Source organism: Pinus tabuliformis, chromosome 7 (genome assembly GCF_031772625.1).
Source record: "Pinus tabuliformis cultivar Carrire ecotype Pingquan chromosome 7, CPIR1, whole genome shotgun sequence".
Lineage (NCBI taxonomy): Eukaryota > Viridiplantae > Streptophyta > Pinopsida > Pinales > Pinaceae > Pinus > Pinus tabuliformis.
This window is the reverse complement of record NC_142293.1, coordinates 1,898,573,776-1,898,586,519: the sequence shown is the minus strand read 5'-3', so window position 1 is coordinate 1,898,586,519 and position 12,744 is coordinate 1,898,573,776. Positions and strand designations below refer to the sequence as shown.

Here is a 12,744-nt window from a genome sequence, read left to right as displayed (position 1 = left end):
TTCCTCCATTTGGATCCATCTTAGTCAAGCAAAAGTAGAAGCAATTTCGGCTTGTAAGAGGAGATAGGTTCATATCTCATGAACCTTAGGACACATTTAAGAAGGAAAAATTGTTTTTTTATTATGGTTATTTGAGTCATGTATTTTTGGTAATTATTTGATCAACTCTGGAGATATTTTCATCCCTTTTGTGCATAGACTTTATCCTTTCTTTATGAATAGAACTTGGCCTATGGAAACCTGAAGAAAACTAGGAATATCAACCTAGAACTTGGATAGGACTCGAACCTATGGAGATTACAAGCTTGCGTTTTCACCCTCCACCCCTTCTGTGACTAATTTCAAACCCGAGTCATCACGGACCTCAGCCCTATTCTGAGCAGACCTTAGATCCTATAGGCAGATTTGGGAATTTAGTTGGGGAACTCTGTGACAAGTTTTGGACTGTGGAAAAGGAGCATATTCAGGCTCTCTTTTGAAGCAGATTTGGCTATAATGGAAAATCTTTGAAGACCTTCATGGACCAAACTTAAGGACATATGTGAAGAAGACTTATAAACACCTTTAGGAGAATAATTGAAGATTTTTTTTTAGAAAACATGAAACAAGAAATTTAGGAGACATTGTTCAGAGCAAGAGAAGATCTTTATAGATTTTCTTGTAGCAAACATTGAAGCAACATTTTGGAGCATTCCTGAAGCCAATTGAAGTAGAATTTGTATCAGAATTTTTGTAGACTTAAATACACTTGTGTGTAGACCTTTAAGGCCCTTATTTGAAGCCATCTTGAACCACTTTTGAGCAGACCTTGAAGAGTAACTTTAATGGATTTTTGAAGGAATTGCTTGTGAAGGATTTTGATGAAGTTTCTCAAGGTTGGAGCAATGTGAAAACTGAAGTATTGGTATACGTTGGAGCCTAGATTTCTATTTGAGGATTTGAGTCTTCATTCAAGGTTGGGTCCTTGAAGAAATTTGATATTTTGTTGTATAGGTTGGAGGTAAAATTTTGTAAAACAATATTGTAGTCCTCATTATTATTTTCAATGATAAAATTTATTCTCCGTTTGTAGATTAATAGTGCTTTGTATTGTGGAAAATATTAATTAGCATAATAATTAAAATTGAAAAAAATATTGGTTTACCTCTATCTTGGTATTTACAACAATTGGTATCATAACCAGTTCCTTCAATCTCAACCTAACAGTTGGAAGGAAGAATCCATAAAACAAATGGCAAGGTAAAGAAGGAAAGCCTCAAAACCCTCTAAATATATCTCCTCCCTAGTCATGAAATCAGAAGTCAAATAGGTTGGCAAAGCTCCCATGTTCAATGGAACAAACTATGTGCCATGGAGCAAAAGATTGCAGTACTATTTGATGCCTCTAGGAACTAGTGGCGATCTGAAATGATCATATGTTAAACTAAAGTAGAATTTATTAATGCCAACAGTGAACTGAATGTTAACTTAAAGTGCTTTAACCGTGAGAATTGATTGAAAAGGGATGAATTAACGATAATATTAAAACATAAGAAAGACGTAAACAGAGGTTAAAAGTAGGAAAAACACAATGATATCAGACAACAAGATTGATTACGGAGTTCGTCCTTGATGGACTACGTCTCTGGGTTCGCGTTCAAGATGGGTGACCGCTTTATTAGGATTGAATCTGAGGAGGTCGATTACAAATAAAATTAACCAGACTGATCATGCACGCATGCACTTCTGGTCATTGTCACAAGAAATCTCTCTGAATTAGCTTTCCAACGCCTATCACAGTTCCCAATTCTGACTCTAGATGCTCCTGTTACACTGAAAACAAAAACTGCCTATAACCTCCAGAATCTGCACACAAAACTTCAAAACCACTAATGCCTTCTTCATGAAAAAAATGGTGAATTTATAGGGTTTCAGGTACATCTAAAGTCTCCCCAGCCAAGATTGGCATGAATACTGAAATTAGGGTTCGGTCTTATGACATAGAGCCACCTTAGGTGTTGGTTCATAGTGATTTCATTAAAAATAGTTCAAAACTCAACTAAAAACCCAAAAATGACTTTACAATTACATTTAACCGTTGGCAGTCAGATTGACTACATGGAATTGGTTGACCGCCCATGTGAATAGGTTGTGGTCTAGCCACAAAAGACCACGGTGACCTTATCCCCCACAGTTCTGGCTACCGAAGCGATGACTCCGAAAATTACACTTTTGTTTACAAGGGGATGACTTTTAATCACGATCCTCTTGAAAATGAGTGTGTGATGTAAATAGCTTATCTTCTTAAATTTCTTTTAAATTGATGTATACCATGATAGTGACGGAGCAATAGCATACAACTCTGCGAAATTCAGGATCCGCCATTGTTGAGAACAGGAGAAAATACGTTGTTGAGGCAGGAGAAAAGATCGGAAGAGGGATGGGCATGTTTGTGTATGGAGGCACCAAAGCGGCCGCTCCCATCGCATGGAGTGCACGCCTGTATATAACTCTTGTCAGGGGCCTCCCTGGCACCAGGCAACTCCACAGACGAACTCTCCAGGCTCTGGGCCTTCGCGTGTTGCATCGCACTGTCGTCAAGAATAACACATCCACGGTCAGAGGTATGATTAACCAGGTGGGTCATTCAATCACTCACGCCATGTCATTTTTTTTAATCTGCTATTGAAACACCCTTTGTTCAGATGGAGGAACTATGAAACTCTGTATCGTGTACAACAACAGCTTAAATGTGGTCTCTTTTTCGCTTTACATGCTGGATAACTAGGGCATAAAATGCACCTTTTTTCTGGCGAGGCATTGCTCTGCTCCAGCGAGCCAAATCCAGCCTAAACACCCAAAAATGGTTGAAATATATGCCACAGATGCAGTCAGAGACGTAAAAAACCCTATGGCAGCCAACACATGCAGTCTCAACAACTGGATTTCGTCATTACATCAATGAAAAACCAAATTTTAACTGATTCCAATTAAAAAAAGCCAGAATTGGACGTCGTAAAGGGGTTATTTCGTTCACTTTTGATTTTACAGCTTTTGCCTTATTAGTGTCGGTTATCAGACGGCATGCCTACGAAGAATAAAACCTGGGTCATAGCGGTGATAATCGCATCCACTTAGGAATAGACCGCAGCGCAACAGACTAATTTTAGACTAATTTTAACAGGATTGCAAACATAATTCTCCTTTCGCAGGATATTGTTGCTTATACTTCGTTGATTTTGTATTGCTCGGCAACTTTTGCCCTATTGTCTTTTGAAACTTTTGTACACAATTTTGTTCAACGCATAGGTTAAATCTTAAAAGTGGTTGAGAGACACCCAAGAGGCTGCACCACAAAGAGTGGGCTTCATTCAACATAGGTGCCAGGTATAAGGGGTAGTTATTTTGCCGATGTTGCCTAGCATTTGCAACCAGCCTCATCCCTTAGAATCTCATTACATTTAGTTACCTGGTGGGCAGCTAAATAATCTGTTGACCTCCTTCTGTTGACCTCCTTCACTCTTACCATGGCAGTCCAGATGGGTATGGCAGAACTGTTGGTAGACATAGTAATGTCAGCACTGAAAACACCGCAAATTTTGATGCCATATAAGCAAAGACCAAACTGTCCTAGTCAGGCTAGTTCAATCTTAATTTTGGAAGCCCCAATATCGAATAGATTGGCAGGAAGCTAGTGTCAATATTACATTGGTAGACAGGGAAATCCCTGTTCTTTCGGCAAACAATGGGCCAAATAAGATTATCAGACCCAAGTCTCTCTGCTACTGGCCAGTAAGCTCAGCATGTGAATCTGTATATTCTGTATAAATGAAAATTTCCTTTTACTCGCTTAAAAGGAGTCTTTTGACCTCACCAGTGCACTTTTGCTCTGTTGGTACTATATCTTGCCTAAAATTTCCCGACAACTTTCTTCCAAACTATCTTTGCAGAAGGACATTGCACAAACTATTAATTGAATGTTTCTTCTTCTTTGCTCATTGGAAATCTGAAAGAACCAGCAGGCCCTCTCTTTGTTGGTTTTCCCTGTGGGAATTTTTAATGAAATGTTAGGCACCTAAACATTTGAATATTCTGAATTTCCTTTCCCTGTTCTAATGCTGAAAAGTGTAGCGAGTAAGGTCTTCTTTGCCAGAGATTGATCGGTCGAATTGCTTATAAGGAGGATGAAGGCACATCTTTGATCGTCGTTTTGTGTGAACACAAGGTTGTGAGACAAGACAATAGAGAGCACAAGTTTGTGTGTGTGAGCTAGCAGAGCTAGGAAGAGCGTGAAGGAGAGGCCTATACGCAGTATTTGGTAGAGGAAATTCTTGCTGGTATGCGCCAAGAAATAGGAGGAAATTTCCAGGGCTAGCACAAGGATTTAGGAGCTAAGGGCATGGTTGTTGCAAGTAGGTTTTGAGCTAAGTACTAGCAGGGAGAACGAGCTTGTTCTCTAGAGAAACAATTTTCCTTGTAATAATTATATTTGCTCAAACTTTGTCAATAAAATTTCTACAGCTAGCAGAGGGTTTTCCTAGTTGGGTTCCCTAGAAATTATTGTGTTTTTGCTATCGTGTGACTGTGTTTTATTTCTGTTCTATTCCGCTGCAAATTGGTAGAGAAATTATGTGTCTTGGGTTACAAATTAGTTTAAGATTTGTTTATTCAAGCAGTAATAGAATTGCAAGGAAATTTTACATGGTATCAGAGTAAGGAATGGAATAAAGACAAGCACAGGTCACAACTGCAAATATCAAGATGAAGGATAGATAAGGGAGCTGCAGCCTAAAGGAGTCTTGCCAAGAGAAGAAAGGACGAAATTTGAATTATCTTTTCTGTGTTTGGGAGGTTGAGATAGACAGAGGGCAGGCCGAAGTGTTTGAGGACAAATTTGGGCAAGTTTGCTGTGCAAGTTTAGGGTGCTCTTTCTTTGTTCAGGTTGCAGGTTGCTCTGTGTTATTGCAGGTGGACGAATCTCCTTTTTGGGAGGGCCGCGGGGCCTATAAGGTGGCTAAACCTTGGCCACAATCACATAGAACAACCGCACAGGTGTAGGAGCCTTGAAATGGAGGAATTGCACAGTTGTATGAGGAGTTTTAGGGCAGAGTATTAGGGCTGATATGGATTGTTAGAAGCCCTAACTGAAGCCAAGAAAAAAAACTCAGAATACAGTGCACAGGCTGAGGAGATTTCTAGGGCAAAAATCATCATCCAAACAGAGGCTTGTTGTGTCCTTCCAAGCTTTTTTACTAGGTTGATGTGTCCAGGTTGGACAACTTGTAGATCAGTCATAGTACAGTATTGTGGAGGGCTGTTAGTGGCTGATTTGTGCCCTAAGTTCAGCCTATTGTGAAGGACTACAAGGCTGTTAATGTGTAGGTGTTGGAGAGCTCTCTGGGGAAGGGGGATGGTGTACCAAGGATTGAGAGCAGGCCACTGTTTAGAGGGAGCCTCTAACTTTGTCTCTTGGAAAGGGAGGATCACGATAGTGTTAGAAGATAATGGGGTGGGAGAGTTTAACAAGCGAGCAATAGCGCCACCTCAAGTTCCCTAACAATTGGCTCAACATAACAAGAGTGATATCAAGACAAGGAGAATTATTCTAGAAGGGGTCAGAAATCATATAGTTCCTCATATCCTTGAGAAGAAGACAACACATGAGCTGTATCAAGCCATCTTACAATTATATTAGAGTACTAGTGATACTAGGAAGCTTGCTCTTAAGGAGAAGCTAAGGAGTATTCAGATGAGCCCATTGTCACGTATTTGTCATAGTTCACTAAGGTACGAGATGAGCTAGGTGGTGTGGGTGTGATTGTACCAGAGCATGACCTTGTGAGTTTTGCTCTTTTAGGACTTCACAAGTCTTGGTATGGGTTTTAGGATGCTGTCAGTGGTAGAGAAATTTTCCTTGTTGGGAAAGGTTATGGATTGACTGCATTCAAGAAGTGATCCAAAGAGGGACCAAAGATGGTAGATCGATGAAGACAGAGGAAGAGGAGAACTTTGCTTTGGCAGGCCAGAGTAGCAAGGCCAAGGGCAAGGAGGGCCAAGCAGTGGCGGAGTCCAGGTAGAAGGGCAAGAAGAAGGATCTAAGCAAGATCAAGTGCTTCCATTGCCATGAGTTTGGACACAATGCCACTAAGTATCCTAAGCGGAAGGAGTCCAATAAGGATCATGTAGTTGCATCAGTGAAGGTAGATGCATTTTTTGCCTAGTTTGAGAAATATTTCTCTATGATAGCTTGCATGGCAAGCTCAATAAACAACAGTGTATGATATATTGATTCGACAACATCCTTCCACATGACCGGGAATAAGAAGAATTTCAGCCACCTGAAGGAGAAGGACATGTGGTTTCAGATTGAGCTAGGTGATGATTGTATGTATGTGGCTATAGGAGTTGGTATTGTTAGTTTTTAGAGGGAGTCAGGTAATCCTCTCCATCTCAGAGATGCCCTCTATGTTATAGGATTAAAGCAGAATCTTGTTTCGGTAGCTACCCTTCAGGACAAGGGTTATGATGTCATCTTTCATAGAGGTAAGGCTTACCTCTGACACTTAGCTTCTGGATGTAAGAAGAAGATTGGTGTAAGGAAGAAGAATCTCTACAAGTTCCAGGTAGAGACAAGTGCAACCTTGAGCAACAAGGTAGGGGGAGCTTAGAGTATAGAAGTGATGGTTGAGAGGGATTCCTTAAAGCAAGAGCATATTAGAGTACCTGAGAAGAAGCTACTCAAGATGGAGCCTCAACTAGTATCTCAATTTGAGTCTAAACTAGTTAGCAGTTGGGTTGACCAGCAGGATGATGAGGAGTATAGCCCAGGGCGAGTGGAGGCAACCACTCATTTAGTGACTCCCAGTAGGGAGAGTTTGAACCAATTGGGTAGAGGATTTGTTTAAGGGAGATTAGGAGAGAGTCGAATCTTCGAGTACCACCTTCAGCCATAGTAAGTAGGCATAGAGGTACATAGGGTACATGGCACTTATGATTGAAGTGATGGACTCGCAGTGCATGGTTGGAAGGAACAGGTCTTCAGATCAGGTTCCACAAAAGAAAGTAGGGAATTCTTCTAGTTTAGAGGGAGCAATTGTAGTAGTGGAGAACATGGTAGTGTTGGAAACAAATTCAGGTGAATGAGGTTCTTCCAGAAACACCTTCCTCACTAAGAGGGAGTGTTGAAAAGTGTAGCAAGTAAGGCCTTCTTTGACTTATGCCTCAGTCAAAGAGACCACAAGCAATCTTGCCTTTAGCGTGCACAAGTTCCTAAAAGTTAGGACGAGTTCATGAAGCATTTTAACTCATGCAGATACTTGGAGGCTTAGTTGTTTGTCTCCTAGTGCGAGTTAGAAGTTTCAATGGTTATTTGTGGCTAGTACGAGTTACATGTGTCAGTTAGACTCAGTTAACTAGTCAATCACAAGTTGGAGTTCCAAAAATAAATTTTCTAGATATAGATGGGTTGAATTGCTTATAAGGAGGACGAAGGCATATCTCTGATCGTTGTTTTGTGTGAGCACAAGTTTGTGAGACAAGACAATAAGGAGCATGAGTTTGTGTGTGTGAGCTAGTAGAGCTAGGAAGAGCGAGAAGGAGAGGCCTATATGCAGTGTTTGGCAGAGGAAATTCTTGCTGGTATACACTAGGAAATAGGAGGAAATTTCTAGGGCCAGCGCAAGGATTTAGGAGCCAAGGACAGGGTTGTTACAAGCAGGTTTCGAGCTAAGTACTAGCAGGGAGAATGAGCTTGTTCTCTAGAGAAACAATTTGACTTGTAATAATTCTATTTTCTCAAACTTTGTTAATAAAATTTCTACAGCTAGCAGAGGGTTTTCCCAGTTGGGTTCCCTAGAAATTATTTTGCTTTTGCTATCGTGTGACTGTGTTTTATTTATGTTCTATTCAGTTGCAAATTGGTAGAGAAATTCTGTGACTTGGGTTACAAATTAGTTTCACATTTGTTCATTCAAGCAATAGCATAATTTCAAGGAAATTCGACACCTAACAGGTCATAACAACCGTTTTTTTTTGAAATAGATCTTTCATTTAAACTCTATTAATAAGAAATATGTATAGGAATTTAATACAAAAAGGTGGGTCACAATTGCAACCTCCACATCCTTATTCCAAGTTCAAACGGAGGGTTGGTCTATGTCAACTCACTCACTAACATAAAATCTACCTGACGATAATCAAAACATCGAACAATAGTTAGGCCTACATACTATAGTGATAAATAAGAAGCAAGTAACAATGATTTATGTACCAACAATCTTATTCCAAGTTCAAACGGAGGGTTGGTCTCTATCAACTCACTTACTAACATACAATCTTCCTGACAATAATCAAAACATCGAACAACAATTAGGCCTACATACTATAGTGATAAATAAGAAGCAAGAAACAATGATTCATGTACCAATTGGTTTGTGTTTCTTGCTAATCTGCTTCTTTACGTTTATCTAGCCTTCTTGTACCTTGGATTGAACACCAGAGTGAAAGGTAAGTCTGAGTTGCATTTTATTCAAATGATACACATATAAATTCAAGATGTATGACCTTTGGATTCATCTTCCAAGGTCTCTTAGACTCTTGATGACAATTCCTATTCCTCACCAAAACCCTAACATATTAGGTGTCTAACATTCCATTCATTAATTTGAATGGACATATGTGACAAAGCAAAAAGATGAAAGACAATTGCGAATGGCTAAATGTGCTCTTTGAATTTGGTGGTTTGGGATTGCCACAAACCCAATGGGAAGAAGCTGAAGTCTTCTACTAAATGGTTGTTTAAGGCTTACCACCATTTTTTTGGAATTTGACTCTAGGGCTCAATAATACCCAGAACATTTCTAAGTTTAACTAAGAGTTGATGTCTTTTGTTGATTAAGTGCTCGCCTAAGTTGCACGAAGCACCGAACCGAGAGGGAGAGAGAGAGGACCCATAAATGATAATTTAGAAGGAAAACCAAGTTTACATTAACTCTCATAAATGATTACATGATGGTCGAGTTTCAGAGTTTTGAGTATGGGTACGACCCGAAACGCCGGGTTCCTAGAAGTGCAACATAGGTGCTCGCAAATGGTGATTTGAAGATTATTGCATGCTAATGGTGGTTTGAAGATGATTGCAAACTATGGAATTGTTGATTTTTGGGGAGCATCGGAGGTATTCCCTGCATGCCAATGGGCCTCCAAAATTGGCCAAACGATTTGTTCACACATGTGAGTTTAGAAGAAGAATTTCTGAGGTTTGACCAAGGATTGAAGCTGCTTATTGACCACCATTGACCAAGTTTGATCTGCCATTATTCGACTAAGATTCTTGCTATTGTTTGAATTAGTTTTGACAAGTTTTGACTGAGAAAGAAAGCAAGTTTTGACTGCTGAGTTGACCACTAAAATTAAGATCTATTAGACTTGTTTTGATTGCAGTTCTAGGCGCTTTAACCATAGGGGATTTGACCATAGGGCTAAGCTTACCTCAGGTTGAATTTTGGCCCTTTGACCAGCTGACCTCAGGTTGAATTTTGGCCTCTTTGACCAGAGTTGACTTTCATGCATTTTTTGGAGGCTTTGATCAGTTTTGACCAAATTTGACTGATAATTTTTATTGAGGTTTTGGCGTAGAATTTGACCATATTTAATTGGTATTTTGGCACAGATTTATAGGGCAATATTGGACTTGAAATTATACTTGAAGAACAATTTCTCCTTAGTAGAAAAGTTTGTTGGGTTTTTCCCAAGGTAAAAGTTGTTTCTATTGTGCTAGGCTATCTCTTTTGATCTTATTGTCTTTACTATATTATTGTTGAGATTTTTTGTGTATAATTGCTCAGTGATATAAGTGGCATAAAGATAATTTGATTGGAAATCAATAGGAGTAATTATCAAAATCAGAAGATCAATTTCAATGGTAGAAAAACCAACATGGTATCAGAGCCTTGTTGAAAAAGAGTAGCCACTAAGACCAAGCATTTGAGACAAGCATTGTAGCAGCTACTAAGATGAAGCATTTGAGTCAAGTACCCTAGTAGCTTGATTAATTTTTTGGACTACTTGCTTCAAATAGCCCCAAGTGTTAGAGTTGAAGATAGGTTGGATGCTGCCATAAATTTCAGATCATGGAACACTAGAATAATCTTTATCATGGAAGAAAATGATCTTCTAAATCATTTAGAAAAATATATTCCAGAACTAGAGGGTGCTGAAGAGAAGACCAAATATAAGAAGAATGAAGCTATGGCAAAGAGAAACCTAGTAGATTCTATAAAGGATCATTTGATCCCTCATGTTTTTGGTCTAAAGAATGCCAAGGCAATGCATGGTGCTATAGTAAAATTATATGCAAATAGCAATACTAATAGGAAGCTAGCCTTGAAGAATTGTCTTCGCAACATTAAAATGACTGGATCAGATTTTGTTGACTCTTATGTTGTAGGGATCTATTCAATCAAAGATGAACTCGTAGCCATTAGAGAAACTATTGAGGATAAAGAACTTGTTTCAGTTGCTCTCAATGGGTTTCCTTCCTCATGGGAACCATTTATTCAAGGAGTTTGTGCACGTGGACAACTACCTTCACTTGATGATTTATGGATTGATTGTGTTGAAGAAGAAGCAAGATTATTGTCTAGAAATGACCCATAAGAACTCGAGAATGAAGAATCTCAAGCACCTACAACCCATACTAGAAAAGTAAGGGAAAGAAGAAATTTTGGAAAAATTGGCATAAGGAACTTTGGAAAAGTTGATAAGAAATCCTTTGGAAAGTTTGACAAGAACTCAAGAAGAGGACATGGTCCCTCTCAAAGAAGGAAAGATGTGTTACCCACCACCAGTTGGTGACCCCATAGGAGAATTCTTCTCCTAGATTTGTCTTCAGCTGGCAGTTAGTAGCCCTCGACAACCACTAGTGTAGCCGATATATGTGCCAATTGATCTCTGCTCCTTAAGCCAGTTGTATGCCCCCTCACCCATCTGTCAAGAGTGTATGTTTGAAGGTGGGCCATCCAATCTTAAAGGTATGTCTTTCATTGTGCCCTCGCTCATCTGTCAAGGGTGTATGTTTGAAGGTGGGCCATCCAATCTTAAAGGTATGTCTTTCATTGTGCCCTCGCCCATCTGTCAAGGGAGTATGTTTGAAGGTGGGCCATCCAATCTTAAAGGTATGTCTTTCATTGTGCAATCAGGTGCTTATGCTTTTTCCTTAGGCACATTGGGTATAGATTATTGGGTGACTTGGAAGGAGGAAGGGTTTTGACTGTAGACTAGGTCCCTCACCTTAAATGGGGGTTTAATCCTCAAACCTAGTCCCATGGGATCTCCCTTATTAGCTTATAGCTTCAAGATGGGCACTACTTGGGAAACCCCGATTTTGGTTGCGTGGTCTCATTTACCCGTTCCACATTTTTCACTCCACTCTACACATTACATGCCCTATTTCATCATCTTCCCTCTCTGGGTCCATAAGGTTCTGACATGTTGAAAATGTAACTAGTTTTGGTCTTCGTAATTGTCATTGTACTCGTGTCATTATGTATACCTTATGTTAGAAGAAAAAGAAAGAAAGAAAAATATTATTTTTTGGCATGGGTTTCATGCTTCATTAAAATAGTCATCTAGGTCAAGCATGCATTTCAAGCTTTTAGGGTTTGTCAAGTCAAGAAAATATTTATATAGAGTCAAGAGAGTCATTATCTTTTGTATAAGACCCTATTGGGCAAGTTGTAACTTGTAAATAATTTTTTTGAGTCTAAGAAAGTAAAAAAGATCTCCAAGACCAAGTCGGCCCAGTCAAGAACAAGTCAGCTTAAAAGAGGCTTGTTACTTCTCAAACTAGTAGGAGGCATAAAAGGGACTCCTAAAGGGACAATTGTTAGGTCAAGGGCAACAATGGAGGCTTAGCCCACTGTCACCTCAGCTAAGACTCCCTACTCTTTACGGACTTTCACCGATGGGAGGAGACCTGGTATATAGAAAGTCACTTGTGAAGGATGAATCAACCAATGGATGTGAAGTGACCTTAATGATCCTTTTCCTAGAAGGGGGTTAAGAATGGAGCTTACTTGCTCTTCAAGCAAGGTACAAAGATTTATAGGATAAGGAGGTGAGGATTTGAGGGTTAGGTTAGAGGAATATGCCTTGTAAAGGAGTTTCCCAATCCTAAAATCCTTATTGAACTTGACTTCCCGAATAGTTCTTAAGGAATTGACCTTTCAAAGATATGGGACCAAGTGGACCCACCCTAGGTAAGGAGAGAGATCTAGCAACCAATGATGTTCTTAACCCAGACAAGGAAGGGGAAAGGATCAAAGCAAGAATTTCCAATTGAAAGTGTCAAATTGATCCTAATGAGGTGCTAGCCTAGGGAATACCAGGGCAAAGTTTGATCTCAGAGCTAGGGCTTGGGTTATCTCACAACTCCACTGTCGGAATGGCTTCAAATTTGGAGGAGGCCTTGAGGACACACCAACGCAGTAGAGGCTAGGAGATCAAACTTTTTCTTTGGCTATTTTGTCGAGAAAGTGATGCCCTAGGTGACCCAACTTGGCTAGACCTAGAAGAGAAAGGGAAAGGTGGAGAAAAATGTTCTTTGAGTGATCACCTATTGGTGGACCAGTGCCTAATCCCTTGGGGAGAATGGAGTCTAGGAGAATGATGAGAAAGGAACTCGTATTTCGGTCAAGGAGGCCTTAAGGACTACTTCGCTTGGCCTTTAGGGCAAGAAGAAGAGACCTCAAAGCTTTTATACTTCGC

The 12,744-nt window shown here is 39.7% G+C and overlaps 1 protein-coding gene across 1 annotated transcript in view; it reads left to right on the top strand.

The window, feature by feature from the left end:
- Positions 1–2,294: 2,294 nt before the first annotated feature.
- LOC149256062 (uncharacterized) overlaps positions 2,295–12,744 on the top strand; it is a 37,206-nt gene continuing 26,756 nt past the window's right edge. The window contains exon 1 of the mRNA XM_089457377.1: positions 2,295–2,617. Within this exon, the coding sequence (XP_089313503.1) occupies positions 2,420–2,617 (198 nt within the window). The 5' untranslated portion in view covers positions 2,295–2,419. The remainder of the gene's footprint in view (positions 2,618–12,744) is intronic.